The 22,147-nt window shown below is 32.7% G+C and overlaps 2 protein-coding genes across 2 annotated transcripts; both read right to left on the bottom strand.

Annotated features, from left to right (window-relative positions):
• Window positions 1-11,131: 11,131 nt before the first annotated feature.
• Window positions 11,132-12,956, bottom strand: LOC132305831 (aspartyl protease family protein At5g10770-like). The gene is made up of 2 exons (XM_059803220.1): window positions 12,798-12,956; window positions 11,132-12,628 (listed from the first exon to the last, which is right to left on the bottom strand). The coding sequence occupies exons 1-2, from the start codon at window positions 12,856-12,858 to the stop codon at window positions 11,322-11,324; spliced, it is 1,368 nt and encodes a 455-aa protein (XP_059659203.1). The 5' UTR covers window positions 12,859-12,956; the 3' UTR covers window positions 11,132-11,321.
• A 7,124-nt stretch (window positions 12,957-20,080) lies between these two features.
• Window positions 20,081-21,829, bottom strand: LOC132305673 (aspartyl protease family protein At5g10770-like). Its single transcript, XM_059803215.1, has 2 exons — window positions 21,748-21,829; window positions 20,081-21,568 (listed from the first exon to the last, which is right to left on the bottom strand). Exons 1-2 carry the CDS (start codon window positions 21,803-21,805, stop codon window positions 20,283-20,285), a joined length of 1,344 nt encoding a protein of 447 aa, XP_059659198.1. The 5' UTR covers window positions 21,806-21,829; the 3' UTR covers window positions 20,081-20,282.
• Between the last annotated feature and the right edge of the window lie 318 nt (window positions 21,830-22,147).

Here is a 22,147-nt window from a genome sequence, read left to right as displayed (position 1 = left end):
ATATATATAGTCGAATGACTAAAAAGGGTTGCCGCAGAGAGGAAGGGAAGACTGGAGAAGACCAAATATATATATATATATGTATATATATAATCGCCGGTCCGTCACCGCCTTTGATTATTCACAACAGTGACTTTTATTCTCCAATTCTCTCTACTTCAAGAGAGGATAACTTCTGGAGAGCCTCGTTCAGTCTGAATTTGGCATCAGTAAGTTGGGTATCAAGATCTTCATTAATCAAAATTTGATTTTCAGTATGATCCGCGATCCTCCTCTTTGATTCTTTCAAAGTTTCGAGTTTTGCATTTAAGCTTCTAATTCTTTGTTCCGATTCCTAAATTTGATTTATCAAGGTCCCGCCCTTATCATTCGCTGATTACAGCTTTATTTCCAAATGCTTCTGTGAAGATGCCGTGTTCTTCAGATCATCTTCCAATCTCTTATTTTCTGCCGACAGTTTAGTCTGAATCTTTTCCACATGGACAACATTTAGACACTGTGAACAAGCATACAAGGGGATTATTCTTCTTTTATTTATCATTATTTTTTTTAATGAAGGGCAAACATGATGATTGCTCTTTGACTTCCAAGACCTCCATTTGATACTGAAAATGGAAGGTCAGCTGATCTCGTTACGGCCATTTTGCCCTTCTGAGAACCACCTTGCTTGCCGGTCCAAATCGCCAGATCCGTCACCGTAGTGCTAGATCCGTCACCGCTGTCATAGTTTGGTATTTGGGACATTACAGAGAACAAGAAAGGTTTGGTAGGAACATTTTTTTAAGAATAAAAAGGTAAAATGGACAGTATATTAATTGAATAATATTTTTGCACAAATTAAAAGGAGTAGGAGTATTTTTTGCACACCTTTTCAAATAAGAAGTAAAAATGCTATGAAAGATATATTTCAAGAATATTTTTTGCACTTACCCATATTTAAATTGATAAGCTAGACCTAAAACACTACTTTATATATATTTCAAGTGAAACTCGTATTTATCACTTAAAATATATTTAAGGGTGTTTGGTATGTAAAAAATCTCAGGTCCAATGGAACCGTGGGCATGCCAATAGTTATATAAGTTTCAAATGAAGACCCAAACAATATTTGTAACAACCATGATTTATCACTCCTGTTAGTTTACTTGTGTTATATATATATATATATATATATATATATATAAGGAGATAAAGATACGATAAGGATAAGGAATGACTAGGTTATTTGAAATAGGTTATTTGATGGAGATAACTTTACTTTAATTTTAAAGAGTTTTTATTGAACTCAACCACTAATTATATAACTGGACTTAGTGTATTGGCATTGCATTACCTACGTTGACATACCTACAATACTATTTTGGAAATTCGACATGATCATTCAAAGAAGCGAAGAAGCTTTAGCAGACTTTATTTTCAGGCAAGTTAATTCTTGCTTTAAATTCTCTGTATATTTGTGTTTTGGATTTTAGATGATTATTCATGATTTATTAAAATTGATGATAATTTATTTTAATTAGTGGGTTGGAGATTACGTACAGACTTATTAGGTAATCTAGGCACATGTGACTATAGTTGATTTTGGAGGAAGTATTTAGTTGAATGAATTATGGATTCTAAATGGTACTTTACATAATTCGCATGCTAAGATAGATAAATAAATGATGGATATATATATATAAGGTATCTATTTACATAAGTAGAGGTGGGTGTTCAATTATCATACCACTGGTGGTCAGTTTCCGTACATATATAGTATTTTGTTTTAATCAACATAATTTGTTGGATATCAGTAACGTGACTACATTGATATATTTATGGCTTGTGCAAATGGGTGTTGACTTTTAAGATTGGTTTGTTCAGTACTTGTATGGCAATGAAATCCTAAGTATAGACTTGCAGATTGATTAGATAAAAATAAAGAGGAATAAGTCTCAGATTGGTGCAAGACAATGGTTTATTTTGATTAAATGAATGGAAATTTTACCACCATAGAATGGGCTTACGGAATGGAGGAGAATAAGTTTTGGCAGAGTAAGTTGAAACTTAGAATATAAGTTTGCAACTTATTGTAATTAGGACTATGAGTTGATACTGGTATGTTGGTATTAATTAATTAATTATTAATTAAGATGTTTGATAAACTCGTGATACTATGAGTAGGAACTAATTTAAATGTATTTTAGTATTTAATTGAAGTGATTAAACTAGTTGGAGTAGTAATTTGGGACTTACCCAATGATGAGTTTGTTGTGCGCAATCAGGAACTGTCTATGGGAGTGAATTACTCTTTTATTATGGCCATGGGCTAAAGTGCCCTTAGTATGTGGACGTGGTCAGGGGCCATCTGGGTTAGTAGACGTACAACCCAGCCACATGTGTGTATTTGGTAGTCAGGGACTATGCAATTCACACCATTTATTTGGAGTGGAGCCAGAGGCTCATGTGAGGTAAATGGAATTTTAGTAATTTAAATTCTAGATGAGTTACAAGTTCACAGTTTGAGTTAATGATATAGAATGACGATGATTAGTAGATACTTCATGGTCACTTATATATGTATATATATACGAATTATAAGTAAGGATTAGCTTGCTGAACGATGATAGTGTTTAGCAATTTCTTGCTGAACTTGTGAGCTCACCCTTTTATTTCTTTCAGGTGTACATGGATTTAGCTTGCAAAGGATGCTCAATGGGAAATAGAGATTTTCCAGATTTCTACATATTGATTTTATTATTGTTTCTTAGCAAACATTTTGTATTAAGATTCACCTAGTTGGTGGAATTTTAATTTGTTGGGGGTGTAATAAATTTCCTTTGGATTGATGGATTTTTAAATAAAATGTATTCTTACTGATTTAATCATGGATTGTTGTGGACGAATGAGGTGAGTCGCGTACCAGATTTTAGTATAAGACAAGGGTCATGTGTTAGAATTTTTGGGGCATGACAGTTTGGTATCAGAGTAAAGGTATTAGATTCTTTTGGGACATCGAATTTTAATTTGGCATATTTGATAGAGTATTTTACTCATAATTTAAGTATATGTGGACTAGATAGATATTATGTTATGACTTGTGATCAGAGTGCGCAGTGGAAGCGTAGGACATAATTATAGAAGTGTAAGCGTGATGCTTTTTAGCACTCATTTGGAAGTGGTTATAATATTTTAGATTCTGAGAGAAGTTTTAAAAATCTATACAATTTTATAGAATTTTATAGAAGAAAATGTTTTGCACGTCCTAGAATAACTTTCTAGAGAGTTAATCTTGTCTCTTCATTAGATTGATTTTATGCTAAACTCGTGGAAGGAGAATTTTTATAAATAATGTCATGACTCAAAGATTAAAGTTGATGTGTTTTTGGAAGTTGAGTTGAAATGATGCATTCTAGAAAATTTCGAGGACGAAATTTCTTTTAAGAGTGATAGAATGTAATAACCGTGATTTATCACTCCTATTAGTTTACTTGTGTTATATATATTTATATATATATATATATATATATATATATATAAGGAGATAAAGATACGAGAAGGATAAGGAATGATTAGGTTATTTGATGGAGATAACTTTACTCCAATTTTAAATAGTTTTTATTGAACTCAATCACTAGTTATATAACTGGACTTAGTGTATCGGCATTGCATTACCTACGTTGACATACCTTCAATACTATTATGGAAATTCGACATGATCATTCAAAGAAGTAAAGAAGCTTTAGTAGACTTTATTTTCAGGCAAGTTAATTCTTGCTTTAAATTCTCTGTATATTTGTGTTTTGAATTTTAGATGATTATTCACGATTTATTAAAATTATTGATAATTTATTTTAATTAGTGAGTTGGAGATTACGTACAGACTTATTAGATAATCTAGGCACATGTGATTATAGTTGATTTTGGAGGAAGTATTTAGTTGAATGAATTATGGATTCTAAATGATACTTTACATAATTCGCATGCTAAGATAGATGCATAAATGATGGATATATATAACAGGTATCTATTTACATAAGTAGAGGTGGGTGTTCAATTATCATACCACTGGTCGTCAGTTTCCGTACATATATGGTATTTTGTTTTAATCAACATATTTGTTGGATATCAGTAACGTGACTACATTGATATATTTATGGCCTGTGCAAATGGGTGTTGACTTTTAAGATTGGTTTGTTCAGTGCTTGTGTGGTAATGAAATCCTAAATATAGACTTGCAGATTGATTGGATAAAAATAAAGAGGAATAAGTCTCAGATTGGTGCAAGGCAATGGTTTATTTTGATTAAATGAATAGAAATTTTACCACCATAGAATGAGCTTACGGAATGGAGGAGAATAAGTTTTGGCAGAGTAAGTTGAAATTTAGAATATAAGTTCACAACTTATTTTAATTAGGACTATGAGTTGATACTGGTATGTTGGTATTAATTAATTAATTATTAATTAAGGTGTTTGATAAACTCGTGATACTATGAGTAGGAACTAATTTAAATGTATTTTAGTGTTTAATTGAAGTGATTAACCTAGTTGGAGTAGTAATCTGGGACTTACCCAATGATGAGTTTGTTGTGTGCAATCAGGGACTGTCTATGGAAGTGAGTTACTCTATTGTTATGGCCATGGGCTAAAGATGTCCTTAGTATGTGGACATGGTCAAGGGCCATCTAGGTTATTAGACATACAATCCAGCCACATGTGTGTATTTGGTAGTCAGGGACTATGCAATTCACACCATTTATTTGGAGTGGAGCCAGGGGCTCATGTGAGGTAATGGCATTAGAATGCCAACTGGTTGAGGGGAGCCAGGGGCTCATGTGAGGTAAATGAAATTTTAGTAATTTAAATTCTAGATGAGTTACAAGTTCACAGTTTAAGTTAATGCTACAAAATGACGATGATTAGTAGATACTTCACGGTCACTTATATATGTATATATATACGGATTATAAGTAAGGATTAGCTTGCTAAACGATGATAGTGTTTAGCAATTTCTTGCTGAGCTTGTGAGCTCACCCCTTTATTTCTTTCAGGTGCACATGGATTTAGCTTGCAAAGGAGGCTTAATGGGAGATAGAAATTTCCAGATTTCCACATATTGATTTTATTATTGTTTCTCAGCAAACACTTTGTATTAAGATTCACTTAGTTTGTGGAATTTTAATTTGTTGGGGATGTAATAAATTTCCTTTGGATTGATGGATTTTTAATAAAATGTATTCTTACTGATTTAATCATGGATTTTTGTGGACGAAGAGGTGAGTCACGTACCAGATTTTAGTATAAGACAAGGGTCTTATGTTAGAATTTTTAGGGCGTGACAATATTCAAGATGAATGATTGAACAATGACGACCTCCAAGGTTTTTGCCTTTGTAGGAAAGGCCTACTAAAAGAAAATGAATTAGAGCCCATGCATCTTTTAGCATCTGAGTCTCTAGCAATCACATACTAAACCCATACAATGAACAGAGACATTAGAAGCAAGCTAGTTATGATTCTAAAAAATATTGCAACTAACATGTTTAATAGAGCATATAAATTCCTTTTCAAGCATAAGGAAACCAACAAGCCCATCCTCCACAAAAGATTCCAGTACAATTGAGCAACATATTTGTAATCTTAACACATGCCAAAAAATTTGTAAGCTATGATGGTAGTAGAAGAAACACTACATCCTATAGCGAGAGTTAACTCTAAAGTTACCAATAAAAAATTAAAAAGTGTTGAGAATAAGATTAAATGTGTTGATAATAAGATTAAAAAGTGTTGATAGAAAGATTAAAAAGTGTTAAGAATAAGAATAAAAAGTGTTGATAGAAAGATTAAAAAATGTTGACAAAAAGATTAAAAATTGTTGACAAAAAGATTAAAAAGTGTTGAGAATAAGATTAAATGTGTTGGAAATAAGATTAAAAGGTGTTGATAAAAAAATTTAAAAGTATTGAGAACAAGATTCAAAGTGTTAAAAACAAGATTAAAGGTGTTGAGAATAAGATTAAAAAGTGTTGATAAAAAGATTAAAAAGTGTTGAGAGCAAGAATAAATATGTTAGGAATAAGATTAAAAAGTGTTGAGAACAAGATTAAAAAGTGTTGAAAACAAGTTTAAAGGTGTTGAGAATAAGATTAAAAGGTATTGATAAAAAGATTAAAAAGTGTTGAGAACAAAATTAAAGATGTTAAGAATAAGATTAAAAAGCGTTTAGAATAAGATTAAATGTGTTGTGAAAAAAGAATAAAAGGTGTTGAGAACAAGATAAAAGGTGTTGAAAAAAGATTAAAAAGTGTTGAAAACAAGATAAAAGGTATTGATAAAAAAAATTAAAAAGTGTTGAAAGGTAGTGGGGTAAAAATTAAAAGGTATTGAGGTAAAGATTAAAAGTATTGAGATAAAAATTAAAAGGTATTGAGGTAATGATTAAAATGTGTTGAGTTAGAGATTAAAGGTGTTGAAAATAAGATTAAATGGTGTTGAGAATAAGATTAAAAAATATTGAAAACAAGATTAAAGGAGTTGAAAATAAGATTAAAAGGTGTTGAGAATAAGATTAAATGTATTGATAAAAAGATTAAAAACTGTTGAGAACAAGACTAAAGGTGTTGATAATAAGATTAAAAGGTATTGAGAACAACATTAAAAATATTAATACTTTTTTGAATCTTATTCTCAACACCTTTAATCTTGTTCTCAACATTTTTTTATCTTTTTCAATATCTTTAATCTTATTTTCGACACCTTTAATCTGTAACACAACACTTTTTTAATCTTTATTTCTTAACACCTTTAATCATATTTTCAACACCTTTTAATCTTGTTATCAACACCTTTATTCTTATTTTCAACACTTTTTAATTTTGTTTTCAACACCATTTAATCTTGTTTCCAACACCTTTAATCTCTGACTCAACACTTTTTTATTTTTTTTTTCTTCAATATTTTTAATCTTATTATAAACCTCTTTAATCTTGTTCTTTAACACATTTTAATCTTTTTTCTCAATACCTTTTAATTTTGTTTTTATCATCTTTAATCTCTAACTTAACACCTTTTAATCACTACCTCAATACCTTTTTATCTTTATCTCAACATTTTTAATCTTTACCTCAATACATTTAATCTTGTTCTCAACACCATTTAATCTTATTCTTAACATTATTTAATCTTACTATTAACACTTTTAATTTTTTTTTTTATCCCTTTAACATTTTTTTTTTTCAATACCTTTTAATCTTATTCTTAACACCTTTAATCTTATTCTCAACATTTTTTAATCTTATTCTCAATACTTTAAATCTTTTTATAAACACATTTTAATCTTGTTCTCAACACCTTTAATCTTATTCTCAACACTTTTAATCATATTCTCAATACTTTTTAATCTTTTTATCAACACTTTTTGATCTTATTCTCAACACATTTAATCTTATTCTCAACACTTTTTAATCTTTTTATCAACAGATTTTAATCTTATTCTCAACATTTTTTAATCTTGTTTTCAACATTTTTTAATCTTATTCTTAACACATTTTAATCTTATTCTTAACACCTTTAATCTTGTTCTCAACACTTTTTAATCTTTTTATCAACACTTTTAATCTTGTTTTCAACACTTTTTAATCTTGTTCTCAACACTTTTTAATCTTTTTAACAACACCTTTAATCTTGTTTTGTTCTCAACACCTTTTAATCTTATTCCCAACACATTTAATCTTGTTCTCAACACTTTTAATCTTGTTCTCAACACCTTTAATCTTGTTCTCAACATTTTTAATCTTATTTTCAATACTTTTTAATTTTTTTATCAACATCTTTTAATCTTATTCTCAACACATTTAATCTTATTCTCAACACTTTTTAATATTTTTATCAATACATTTTAATCTTATTCTCAACACCTTTAATCTTATTTTCAACACCTTTAATTTTATTCTCAATACTTTTTAATCTTTTATTGGTAACTTTATAGTCTAACTCTCGCTATAGGATGCAGTGTTTTTCCTGCTACCATCATAGCTTACAAATTTTTTGGGATGTGTTTAGATTACAAATATGTTGCTCAATTGTATTGGAATCTTTTATGGAGGATGGGCTTGTTGGTTGCCTTATGCTTGAAAATGATTTTATATGCTACATTAAACATGTCAAATGCAATATTTTTTAGAATCATAATTAGCTTGTTTCTGATGTCTCAGTTCATTGCATGGATTTAGTATGCAATTGCCAGAGACTCACTCAGATGCTAAAAGATGCATGGGCTTTTACCTTTTCATTGTTTGAAGTAGATCGTGACGAGATGATATTTTATTTTATTTTTTTTCTTTTTCTTTTTTTTCTTTCTATTTTTTATTTTTTATTTTTTTTTTGTTTTAACATCATTCCTTTTTCTGTCAGACGCTAAAATTACCAATTTAAAAAAAAAAAAATCTTTAAATTCTTTTTTTCACTACAATATAGATACAACAGAGGATCCAAGTCAGTGCTGTTTTATGTCTGAAAACATATTTTTCTTACAAATTACAGCTTTGTAGGAGCGGCATTGGTAGTTGAATACACGCCATGCTTGATTCTAGCAACTTCCATAGTTGGTTCTTGGACGTTTTACATATGGGTTGATGTATTTTAGGCCTCTCCGTAATAGATCTTCTAGAATTTCTCCATAAATGCATTGTTTGGAGTGAACTAAAAGGTTCGTATAAGAATAATCTAAAACTGACACGTTGCTTTACTATAATTGATATGGTCAATGTTGACTCTAATCTGCCTTGCTTGGAACCTTTGTGATTTGCCATGTGGAAACTTTTCTTGGTATATGTTGTATCACAGGATTGATTACTTTGTGATTTGCCATGTGGAAACTTTTCTTGGTATATGTTGTATCACAGGATTGATTGATTAAAATAAATTAAACATCCACAATTATAAAAAATAAATACCAATAAAGCTAAGTAAGTTAGAAAGATGTCATCGAATTTGGTAAAATAGACCAATTATTGTAAGAAAAACATTTACGTCACATTCTCGAACCAAAGCAAAACGATCCACTATGTATGAAACAAAGTACAATGGATTTTGACTCATTCTCATACCATATCGTTTTACCAAAAATCAATTGCTGATAATTTATATCTTTGCGACGTCCCGTCCAACAGCTCTTGACTTCAGGTTTACTCTTGATCCCTATAGAAGAATTGCTGGTAGATCAATTAACACTCATCGAATGCTTTGACCCTTTCAAAGTGTTATCGTTTCACTAATTTTTATCAAGATCTGACCTTTGTTGTAGAAGAAATAGATCTACTTTTCAGAATCTTTGAATGTTCAATTATGTTACAATTTCAATGAGATAGAGAATAACACAACTAAATCACTCTTGTGTTTATGTGTATGCTCTCAAAAATAAAATCAGAAAAAATAAATTTGATTTTCTAAAAAAAATCTCTCAAAAGACTTTTTAAAAATAAAGAATTTTTGTTTCTTAAAGCCAAACCTCAATGTTGAATGAAAGAGGCATTATATAAAAGTTTGGAAGACCTAAGAATACTTGTAAAACAAGTGAAATAAGTGAAATTCATGCATAAATATTTTGGAAGGAAGTCTGGAATAAAAAGGAATCAAAACAGATCGGGAACTAAAGTTACCTAAACAATTCAGCAATCTTGAACTGGTATAGAAATTGGGTACCGGTTCAAGATGGCCAGAGAAGATTCCTTCAGAAATTGACTACCGGTTTCCAATGGACAAAATAAAAAAATTACAATTCTTCAAAAGTTGAACATGTTCCTTGATTCTTCTACCAGTTCAAGTTGAACCTGTTCAAGTACTTCTACCCGTTCAACATGGGCATAATGTAAACTTCTGAAAAATTTCAAACTTCCAAAACTTCCTAAGTGTTATCACATGCTGACGTACCTTTCTAAAGAATTGTTTTCATCATTTAGAAGTGTATTAAAATATGAACATTTGAATTTTTGCAAATTCATATCTAATCTTCAATCTTGAAATTCTGAACCGAAATTTTACAACTCAATCAGACTTTTTTTGACAAGAAAATTAACCAATTATAATATATATATATAACTCTTAATTTTTTCAATAGATCTTAGTTCTAGGCAATTTATTCCATGTTGCGTTTACGAGGGCTCTAATTGCTTAGATTTTCTATGGTTAGTCCTATTGGAACTTGACACCTTTTTTATTGGAGGGCGAAAGCTAGAATTTGGTATGTAAACAAAGAGGAAAAAATTAAGGGTTTTTTTTGTTGGCATCGTAGTAGGTTTAAATTGTGGGTTTAGAGTGTAGTATTGCCCATTTGGTTAACCCTCGGCATAAGGTACCGGTGGCCTTGAGTAACCAACCACCTCACATTCGTGGCATGGGTAGAGTTCAGATTGTATTAATGACAAGACTCGCGTGAGAAAATATGAGATCAGAACGTGAAATTAATTTTCCATTCTTCCTATTTCAAACCATTAATATTATATTTTTTTGTTAAGTTAAATGTTGTAGAGGTCACTTTTTCCCCTACTAAATCGTCCTGAAACCCACTCCTATGAAAACCAGATTCACAATGCGTTAATTTCTTAGATTGCGCGTGAATATTGATCAGTTTGCAAAGACAGTGACGCATTAATTTCTTTCTCTGATCCATTGTTTCGACTCTCATTCATTTATTCTCTATCATTATATAAAAAAGAAGCACCAAACACTAAACGCTGGCCCTTGGCAAGATGAGGGCCACAAGAACCTTTGACAGTCTCATTTTTGCTTTTCGCATTGCCTTAAAGTCAGATTAGGAATGAGTTTACAGCCCTAGTGGCACAGTAGCAACATGAATATTTGTTTTGCCTAATAGGACTTGATCTCAGTACCAGATCCAGGCTGCAAATCGGACCGAGAATGGTTGTGTCACCCCGCAAGCTAGGAAACTTGCACAGCAGCCCTCGGCACACTTCTAGACCAAACAGTCAGTAAATAGAAATTTTCAAATTCTATGCTCGACCTAGATTCAAGAATTAATCCAATCAAGTGATCAACAATATATAATGCTAATTAAATAAATTACTTTGCAAAGTTAACTGAATCAAAACAGGTAATCACTCGTGTTTGTGCTAACTCTGTTTTGTCGTCGTGTTTGTGCTAATTGTTTCTTTGGGGGAGGGTGTTGGTTATTTTGGTTTTTATTTTTTTATTTTTTATTTGTCCAAGCTAGTCTTGAAGTGAAGTTGTGTAATTTTGAAAAAAACTAACCATTTACTTCTTGTAAATGAGAGTACAAACTTGAAAAATGGGGTGCAGATAAATTTGCTTATCATTTAAATAACTACTTGCAGCCCCCAGCAGCAAACCCAATTCTTGAATTGTAGACATCATAAGCCACCCTATATGTTTGCTGCTGATGGTTTCCAATAGTGGAGAAATCATCTGTGGCCGAGTTTCCTACGAAGGCCAAGCACGTAATGTTTTTCTCAGCCACATCATACAGAATGTTTTGGGGCGCAAGAGTGAGGTTGGCCTCTCCTTGAAACACAATCCAAACCTCAGGCACATCCGACATCTCCTTCAAACTCCCTTTATAACATGTGTCAAGAATGTCAAAAGCCGGGGCAATCTCGTGGTTTGAGGACATGATCTTTGTGAACTCCTTGCTGAGAACTGAATATACTGACGTAGGCAGGTAAGTGAGCACCGAACCAGAATCTATGATTGTTGGAATCTTGTACTCGGCCTCCGACACTGCCAGTGTCTTACCTGCCACTGCAATCGCGGATAAACTCAAGAAGTACAAGCCGGTCTCTTGTTCATCAGGAAGCATTGGAGTGAACTTGTAGGACGATCCCATCAATGAATCCCTTCCTATGGACAATGAGCCACCACTGCCTCCGCTCCGTGTTGGGAGGCAGTAGGAGAAGGCATTTCCATATGTGGTTGACAGCTGAGAGAACATGGAAAGCCTTTTACGATCAAGGCCAAAAAGACCAGCTGATTCACCGAACGACCCTATATTTTCCTGCCCACACCCGTACACAAAATCAGGTAGTGTTCCTGATTGGTCTAGGGTCAGTGTATCCCGACACAAGTAGCCTTTAGAGTAAGATTGGTCCCCATAGCTAGTCTGGTATACACACTCGTTATAATTATTGCAAATAGGGTCATTCGAAGTGGCTTCTTTGAGTGAATTGCACTCGGATGTTCTGCATGATAACTCTTGGAAGGTGCTCGATGCATAGGGATTGAAAATCGGAACGGCCTGTTTGTAGCAGGATCCTTGGCAAGGCAAGCATTGCAGCCAGGAGAATGAGCTGCCTGTGTCGACAATCACGGGATAGTAACTGGGTGGAGTGCCAAGGCCAATCTTGACATAGTAATTGTTCGAACCAATAGGCAGACCAGGTTTCAAGGGTGTGTTGACGGACTTTTGTCCGAAAAGATGTTCTGATTTGTGTGAGGTGGAGTTTGTGACACTGCTAATTGTTCTATTCTTAGTGATCAGTCTGGAGTACAGATGCTTAACTCGTGCTTGGTCGTGAGAAAGTAACTCAGCGGAAGATGGTGCCGACTGGGAGGTCAGAGATGAGCCATGATACAAGGTCAAGTGCAAAGCTGAATGGTTGAGTCCCTGCTCCGCTTCTGCCCAAAAAAGGAGAAATAGAAATAATTTAATTAATTCATATCCCTTTTCAACTATGAATATTATGCACAACATATATATATTACTTATCTGGTCATTCCCAATCAATACATCTTATATGTGAATAAATAAAATGTCATATTATATGGAAATGTTACATTAAATTACCTGCAAATGAAGATGTTGTTGCAAGCAGAAAAAAAGAAATGAGGAACAAAACCAACTCCATTTCGCCTACACCTTTTAAAATACTATGTTGATTTTATGTATACACTCTCTCTTTCACACACACACAGACACATGAACATATATATATATATATATATATACACACACACACACACACAAAGAAATGCAGAAGTTCTATTAACAATTTTTGGACGACTTTGGGTCTTCACATAAGTCCCATATATGAACAATTTTCTCTGGGACGACTTTGAGTCATCACATAACTCCACGAGTTCCCAAATCAGAGATAGATACTTGGATTGTGTAACCAATAATGCATCTTATTAATGATAAAATCACAATATATTCAACCTCAAAAGGCATTATATATCCATCAGCATACCCCTTTATTTTCTTTTCCTTTTTTCTCTCTTGAAAATAATGGATATTTTTTCTGAGTTTTGTTATTGAAATTAATAAGTATTTTTCTCTCTTATAAATAATGAATTCTTTTATAAGTTCTATTATTGAAATTAATAAGTATGTGTGCATGCACTGTTGCTCCATGTGCAATAGACTACTTATTAGTCATAGTGTATGGGGCCTCATCTTTTTTCTTTTTAAAGTGGTGCTTACGACTTTTCGTGAGCTTTCGAGGAATAGTTCACTTTAATCTTGAAATGAGAACATGATATTCTAGTATCGAGACTTTTCAGAACAGTACTTAGACTATTCTAGTATATTTCCAATTTTCCACACTCGGTTATATGGCGAAATTAGCGTTTTATTCTTTCTAAACGCACAAAACTTCACTATTCCGCAAATAGTGGAATCCCGTTCGATAAGATAAGGAAAATTGCAACCAAATCACGGCATCACCGTGCTAGACAGGGAATGTACAAATGCTCCTATAGTTCCAAAAAAAAATCATATTTTTTCAAACTAAGCAAATTAAAAAAAACCCCAAAATGCTAACAATAAGTGCATTTTCTAAAAATTTTATAACCCAATTTTTTTTTTTATTGTTTATTTATTTTACTTATTTATTTATTTATTTATTTATTTGGGTAAATTTTATTTACTTATTTATTTATTTTTATATTTATTATTATTTTATTTATTAAATAAATACCTAACATTACCGTAAAGGTATCTTGGAATTTTCATAAAAAAAATTTGATCAAAATTGACCACAAGGGGCAATTTGCTACAAGTTTTTAAAATAAAGAGATTTATAATTTTATATGCACTCTATCAAAAGTGATGGTATTCTTTTTGGGGGTGGTTTGCACTTTACCCATTTATAAACGTAGACATATATAAAAATCAATATATATTCAAAGATAAATTTAAATAATAATTGCTTATGTTATATATATTGTTATTAACAATTTTTTATATATAAAAATTATGATTAACAAACAAAATAAGAGTTGAGAGTTATATTGTATGAATAATTTATGGACTAAATTATGATATGTATCTCAATACTTTTTAAAAATTAATTTAAAACTTTTTTTAGCAATTATATTATGATGTTATTGTTGAAAAAGTTATATTTTAATGTTCAAAACTTGTTAAATACGTATTTTAAAGTATTGAGAAGGATCATCGAATATGTGTTATATATATATATATATATATATATATATATATATATATATATAGGGTGAATTGCAAAAAATCCCCCTCGACTATTACCCAGTTACGAAAAACTCTCTTTATGAATATTTTTGGTAAAAAATCCCCCTTGACTATCCCAAGGGGTGTTTTTAACTAATGTCTATTTTTTGAAGCAAATTTTTGGATGAAATTAACCCTTAACAGATTATTCACCGGAAAATGTTTATAAATAAATAAGAAAATTGTTTAATTTTTGTAAAAATAAATAAGGAATAAGAAAATGTTTAATTTTTATGTCATTTTCTTGATCTTCTTTCACCTTTGAAGTTTTAAATTTATTTTATTCTAAATTTGTTTTTCATTTCTTTATTTATTTGTATTTTCTCTCACTATAATGACGAATCAAAGAGAGGCAAAAGAATTTTAAGCAACCACCAAAATTCAAGATTTGAATTGATAAGCTATATAGCAAAAGCAATATTCAAGCTCAAGAGAAAGTTACTAATGTCCTCGCTGCATATATATTGACATAAGTAACTACCAAAATTAAAGTATCAACATAAGATCCATAACAGTTACAATCACCAAAAGATGCATGCACCCCATTTGAATATACATGATCATTTGAATATTGAATTTGGAAGATGCCATATATGTCACACTCTCTGCAACATCCATTTACTTTCATTGGATCCATAAAGATTTGAATTGATAAGCCTCTTTGAATATGATAATAATAAATTGTCTAAAGAATAATCTGTTAAGGGGTAATTTTGTCAGAAAAATTACTTCAGAAAATAACTTAAACGCACATCAGTTAAAAACACCTCATTGGATTAGTCGTGGGAGATTTTTTTGCCAAAAATATTCATAATTGTGATTTTTTGCAACTGGGTAATAGTCAAGCGGGTTTTTTGCAATTCGCCCTTAAAAATATGGATACGTTTAAGTAATAGATACTCATGTATTCATGAGTATCTAAAAAATATTTGTATCCGACATAGATATGATACAAGTACGTCCCCTTAAGGTATAGAGCCAATAATTTATTTCAAGGGGACAATGAGCATGATAAAAACAAACAAAAAAATAATAATAAAATTCCAACCAACGGTGGATCGAGAAAAACAGTAAGCCAAAAAATAGAACTAAAATATACTCCATATAGTAAAAAGTGTTGAGGATATTTTAGTAAAAATATTATTTAGTGTGGTTTATTATACATTATTACCTATATTATTAGTGTGTTAATTATATCATTATGTGACCAATAGACATTACAACTTAATTATGATATGTATGGTCATATATCATTCGTTGGTGGTGAGAGAAGAAATATTTATTTTTTCATTTTTAACCCGTCTTCCTTCAAACGTGCTTGGAGGGACACCGTTTGCTAGCTTTTGGGTTCTCTCTTAGAGCCGATACTATCGCCAATGCTAGTAGGGAAGAAGTATCGAATTTAGGACATTGCCTAACATGCACCTCTCTATTTTTATACATATTTGTATTATCATATTATTTATTGTGTTCAAATTAAATTTATTTGTATCGTTATTAATTTTATGCTTTCATTCCATAATATTATAAAGTGATCAATACTCATTCTACTTGATGATTGTAATTTTGTTAGTGTTATGTAACAGCCCTCACCCTACTCATACATAATATTGTCTGTTTTTTACTTCCCCGGACTAGCATGTGGGGAGAAAGTATCTACTTTAGGATAGTGGCTAGCATGCACCTCTTTACTTTTATTTAACCTAATATACTTTTATACATATTTGTATTATCATATTATTTAGGGTAAAATGCATTAAACCCCCTTAAACTATACCCCAATGAGCAAAAAATCCCCTTGAATTTCAAAATGAGTAAAAAAAACCCTTAAACTATTCAGTTTGTTGCACTTTACCCATTCTAGCAATCGGCCGATCAATTTCCTTTCATGTGAGAGGCCAAATTTATGTAAATGACCATACAACCTATATCCAATTTAAAAGTCTATAATGCCCATGAAACACCATTGGACCAAACAAGCCCTAACTAATTCACTCATGATCGCATCCCCTCTTTCCAAAAAAAGAAATAAATAAATAAAAAAAAAATCAAAACCCATTTACAGAACAAGAAGGTGAGATCATCCTTGCCTGCCTCTCCTCTCTACCGCCACATTTCTTCCTCACTGCTGAGCCCTCGCCGGTCCGTCACGGTTACTGCACCACCCACCGTCCATCACAGCCGACATCATCCAAAGCCGAAACTGCCAAGGCCGTTTTCATCTTCTCCACCGTCCAAAGCCCTTTTGCTCGCCGTGAGTTCGGCCGTAGTTCAATCCCGCCAAGCTCACCGCCGCGAGTTATTCACAGCCGAGTCAGCCTCAGCCTTCGGCGATTTACAACGGTGAGATCAGGCAGCCTAGGGGCAACACGATGAACCCCTAAATTATAATGGTAAGGGCAAAGCTTGCACACAACGATCGTAAGTGATTTGGGGTTCGGATTTCTTTCTCTCTGCTCTCCTAATATGAAGCTGACAATTGGGTACAAAACCTTTTACGGTTTAATCGTTGTTCTGAAACCCATCGGTTGGATGAAGCCGTCGTTGTTGGGTAGGTTATGGCAATCTCGGATCGTTTAATTTACCCCTTCAACTACTCGGATCATTTCAGTTCTGAAGTCGGAGGGTCGGTCATGAGCATCAAATGTGCTGTATATAAGCACCGTTCCCTCTCTGCGCTCTTGTACTAATCGAATCTCTGGCTGGTGATAAGAGGGGAAAGGCAGTGAATTGTAAATGTGCGTGTGGGAGAGGGAGATATTTGACTTGTGAGATGGTGTTAGGTTGTTGCAAGTGGCGGTCATGTACTCATGGAGATTTGTATGTGTTCTTGCTTGATTGGGTTGAATTGCAGATCGACACTAAAAAATTGTAGGTGATGGTCATCGAATTTTTGTCCCAATTGTGATTTTGGGTCTCAAAGTGTAGGTGATGTTAGAGTTGATCTTTAATTCAGCGTAGTGGTGGAGAGTAAACTAGCGTCTTCATTAGATTGATGTATGAAGAAGAAAAATGAGTTATATTTTACCATTGTTACAGACGTTTGGGCATGTTTGGTAGGGATTGGGTCCAATCATCAGTCAAGGGTATTATGGTCTTTTAAATAAATATTTCCTTCCACATGCAGACAGGTGTCCTCTAAGCATTTTATTTTCTTTAATGTGATTTTATGAAGGGGAAAATTAGACTTTTCCAATTTTCGGTAGCTAGAAATGACCTGAAAAACATTCTCTGTCCTAGGACTACACCAAGACCATAGTTGAGGGGGGTTAGTTGCACTGAGGGTATAGTTGAAGGGGATTTATTACACTTTACCCTATTATTTATTGTGTTAAAATTAAATTTATTTGTATCATTATTAATTTTATGCTTTCACTCCATAATATTATAATGTGATGTTCATTCTACTTGATGATTGTAATTTTGATGATTGTAATTTTGTTAGTGTTATGTAACAGCCCTCACCTTACCCATACACAATATTGTCAGCTTTTGGTTCTCCTGGATTAGGGACTTCCCAGAAGGTACTTAACATTGGAGTTTTGATGGGTTTAGTGACATTATGATTTTGAAACGCGTTGTGTCATAGAAGGGTGTTGAATCTTACATAGAACATTTCGCCTTCCCAAACGATATGGAATTATGACACCCTATAACCTGCCAGTGTGGTACCTCGTCCAATGTCTCGCACCCGCTCACATCACACCAGCCCATATAGGTCGTCACATGTTATATGTTGAGATCATATTGTGAATTATGTATTTTTTTAATATATCAATTTATTGAATAAGAAATATTGTATTTATTTCATTGTATATGAATGAATTTTTACAAAATCTCCCAACAAAAATTTCAAAATTATGAAATATGAACATTAAGTTCATAAAATTGCAGTAAAATTTAAAGAATAAGAGGAAAAAAAAATAAGAAGAGAGAAAATAGTTATAGCACATTCCTCGTATATGAATGCGAGGATAAAGAAGAAGAAAAAAAATAAAAAAGGGAAAGAAAAAAATAAATGAAAGAAAAATGAAAGAACTTTGAAGAGAAAAAAATTAGTGTTTGATTGAAGAAAGTGAATGCAAATTTTTTTTTGAAGGAATCAGAGAAACTTGAAAAAGCAACAAAATTAAAAGAGAGAAAAAAAAAAAAAAAAAGAGTGGGAGAGAATTTTATGGGACATTTATAAATTTAAAAAATTACATTTACTAAAGTGTGTGTGTGTGTATGTATATATATATATAATAAATATATTAATTTTTTATTTTTGTGAGATCTACAAGGTTTGATTCCCACAAAATCTATTGCCCTAAATTATATATATATATATATATATATATATATATATATATATATAAATTATTGGAGAACCACATTGAGCTCACTGGGCACTTTAATAATGGAGAATTTTATTCAATAAATAAAATTTCAAAAAACTACATACACAATTTTTATTTTTTTTTTTTTGTATATTGAGGGGCCAAATTGGGCTCGGGAGCACGTGCCCCGGGGCCGTGACTCCGTCCCTGGTAACTCTTTTAAAAAATTCCATGCTTTTTGAAGAAGTGTGTATGTGAAATATATATATATGAATATTTGTTATAATCCGTATGTAGTAAGAGGGCTAATGGTCATTGACTTAAGAGGGCAATAAGTTTCAAGTAGAGAACCGAGAGAAATAAGTAAGCGACCATTAGCCCTCTTACTACATGCGGAGCATAACAAATATATATATACTCCCTATGTAGTAAGAGGGCTATAAGTTTCACGTAGAGAACCGGGAGAAATATGTCTGCGACCATTAGCTTAATTGTTGTTCATAGTTGCCCAACATTATGATATTTTATATTTTAATAGTTGTTCAATAAAATTTCTCTTTCAATCATAAGAATTTCTTTCAATCACAAGGGATACGTGTATCATAAAATATTATACTATGCATATATACTAGGTACTATTAATTAAAAGTATAAATAAAGATGGGAGGGAAGTGGTGAGTCTTGTGACTCTTTGTATAACTTCTCTCAATTATTTTTTCTTTAATTATTTTATTTACTTATTTATTTTTTATACTATGAGAAACTCACACATTTATTTTTTTGTCTTTAAAAAGATTTCTACCTTTGACCTTCTACTTTATCAAAATATATATAGTCTATTTTATGACACAAAAATCGAGCTACCGTGGAGTTTTGTGAATATTTTGTATTAAATGTCACATTTGTTTTGATGTGTTGCTTAATTAGATACTCGTTTATGTTTTTAATTTGGACCGTGATCAAATTATCATAGCCGTTTGATATCATGTGTTTTGACGTGCTGATTGATTAGATACATGATTATGGTTATGGTTGTTGATGAGTCGATTATAACTATGTATCTCGATAGAGTCTCCTTGATTAGATACATGATTATGGTTATTGATGGGATTGATTATAACCAGCTACCTCGTTGGAGTTTTGTGAATATCTCGTCTTAAATGTCATATTTGTTTTGATGCGTTGCTTGATTAGATACTTGATTATGTTTTCAATTTCAATGGTGATAAAATAATCATACCGGTTTGGTTTGATATTATGTGTTTTAATAATACTATATAATTTAATTACCCATAAAAAGAGGCCTATAAAAGGCCTATGGTTAGCGCACACAATATTGAATCCAAAAACACAAATAAGAACAATACAACATCAAAGGATTTTCATCTATCATATGGAAAGGGTTGTTGCAGAGCGTTTTCCTGACGACTCCGTGCCATGAGATGCCATATTATTCATTAATATATGAGATACGTTTCTGATACTAGCTGCAGCCTCCAGCAGCAAACCCAATTCTTGAACCAGAGACATCATAAGCCACACGATACGTCTGCTGCTGAACGTTTCCAATAACGGCGAAGCTGTTTTTTGCTCCGAAGGCCAAGCATGTAATGCCCAAACTCTCAATAAGAATGTTTTGAGGCGCAAGAGTGAGTTCGGCCTCTCCTTGAAACACCATCTGAACCTCGGGCACATCTGATGACATCTCCTTCAAACTACCCATATAACATGCATCAAGAGAATTAAATGTCGGGATAGTCTGGTGGTGCTTTGAGGACATGATCTTTGTGAACTCATCGCGGAGAGCTGCATATACTGACGGATGCAAATATGTGAGCGTCGTCCCTGAATCTAATATTGTTGGAATGCTGTACTCGGCGTCGGACACTCCCTGCAGCGTCTTGCCTGCCACTACAATCGCAGACAACTTCAAAAAGTAGAAGCCGGACTTTCGGTGAACGCGAAGCATTGGAGTGAACTTGTAGGGTGATCCCATCAATGAATCCCATCCTATGGACAATAAGCCTCCATTGCCTCCGCTCGCTGTTGGGAGGCAGTAGGAGAAGGCATTTCCGTATTTGGGTGACAGCTGAGAGACCATGGATAGCTTGGTATGACCCAAGCCAAAAATACCAGCAGACCGACGGAACGAACCTGTATTGTTCTGTCCACACCCGAACACAAAATCAGCCAGTGTTTCTAATGGGGTTAGGCTCAGTGAATCCTGACTCAAGTACCCACTAGAGGAAGAGTTGTCCCCGTAGATAATCTTGTACATGCACTTATTAGAAGTGCATTCTTCATACTGCCTACCTTCCTTGAGTGAATTGCACTCGGGTGTTGTGCACGATAACCTTTTGTAGGTGCTGGATGCAGAGGGATCGAAAATGGGAACGGCCTGTTCGTGACAGCCGGGCCAGGTGCAAGGCAGGCATTGCAGCCAGGACAAGGAGCTGCCAGTGTCGACAACCACTGGATAGTAACTGGTTGGAGTGCCAAGACCAATATTGACATAGTAAATGCCCACACCAATAGACATATCAGAGTTCACTGGTGTGCTGATGAAATTTGATCCAAAAAGGTGTTCTGTGACACTGCTTTTTCTATTGATCTCAGTGAGTCTGGAGTTGAGATACTTAACTCGTGCTTGATCCCGATATACTAACTCGGAGATGGATGGCGGAGACTGGGAGGTTAGAGGTGAGCCATGTCCAAGTACATGATACAAGGTGAAGTGCAAAGCTGAATTGTTACGTCCTTGCTCATCTTCTGCCCAAAAAAGAGAAATAGAAGTAATTTAATTAATTAATATCCCTTTTCAACTACGAATATTATGCACAACATATATATATATATATAATATGTATCTATCTGGTCATTCCCAATCAATACATCTTATATGTGAACAAAGAAAATGTCATATTATATGAAATCTTACATTTGATTACCTGCAAATGAAGATGTTGCAAGCAGAAAAAAAGAAATGAGGAACCAAACCAACCCCATTTCTGCTACACCTTTTGAAATACTATGTTGATTTTATGTATACATTCTCTCTCACACACACATATATATATAGACAAAGAATTGCAGAAGTTTTAGTAAAAAGTTTGGGACGACTTTGAGTCTTCACATAACTCCATGCGTTTCCCAATTAATCAGAGACAGATAATTTAATGGTGTAACCAATCTACCATGCCTAAATTAAGGGGTCCATTCCACTACGAGAAAGAGTTAATGGACTCGGGAGAGTTTCCAAAGAAGAAAGTAACAAGAAAATCAAAAGCAAACAAAATTTTAAATAAAAATTTCTTGTGTCCAACAGTAACATCATCTATAATTTATATA

This window comes from Cornus florida, unplaced genomic scaffold (assembly GCF_030987335.1).
Source record: "Cornus florida cultivar Cherokee Brave unplaced genomic scaffold, ASM3098733v1 CherokeeBrave_3.0.0_Hap2_Chr01, whole genome shotgun sequence".
Taxonomy (NCBI): domain Eukaryota; kingdom Viridiplantae; phylum Streptophyta; class Magnoliopsida; order Cornales; family Cornaceae; genus Cornus; species Cornus florida.
Note: the sequence above shows the minus strand (reverse complement) of the source record. Positions and strands in the feature narration are given on the sequence as shown.

What these genes read in the sequence shown, in the direction of transcription:
- LOC132305673 (XM_059803215.1), bottom strand. Translation starts at nt 21,805, where the DNA reads ATGGGGTTGGTTTGGTTCCTCATTTCTTTTTTTCTGCTTGCAACATCT. An exon ending in TGCAACATCTTCATTTGCAG is followed by an intron (nt 21,569 to 21,747) that starts GTAATCAAATGT and finishes TTTTTTGGGCAG; the next exon opens with AAGATGAGCAAGGACGTAAC.
- LOC132305831 (XM_059803220.1), bottom strand. Translation starts at nt 12,858, where the DNA reads ATGGAGTTGGTTTTGTTCCTCATTTCTTTTTTTCTGCTTGCAACAACA. An exon ending in AACAACATCTTCATTTGCAG is followed by an intron (nt 12,629 to 12,797) that starts GTAATTTAATGT and finishes TTTTTTGGGCAG; the next exon opens with AAGCGGAGCAGGGACTCAAC.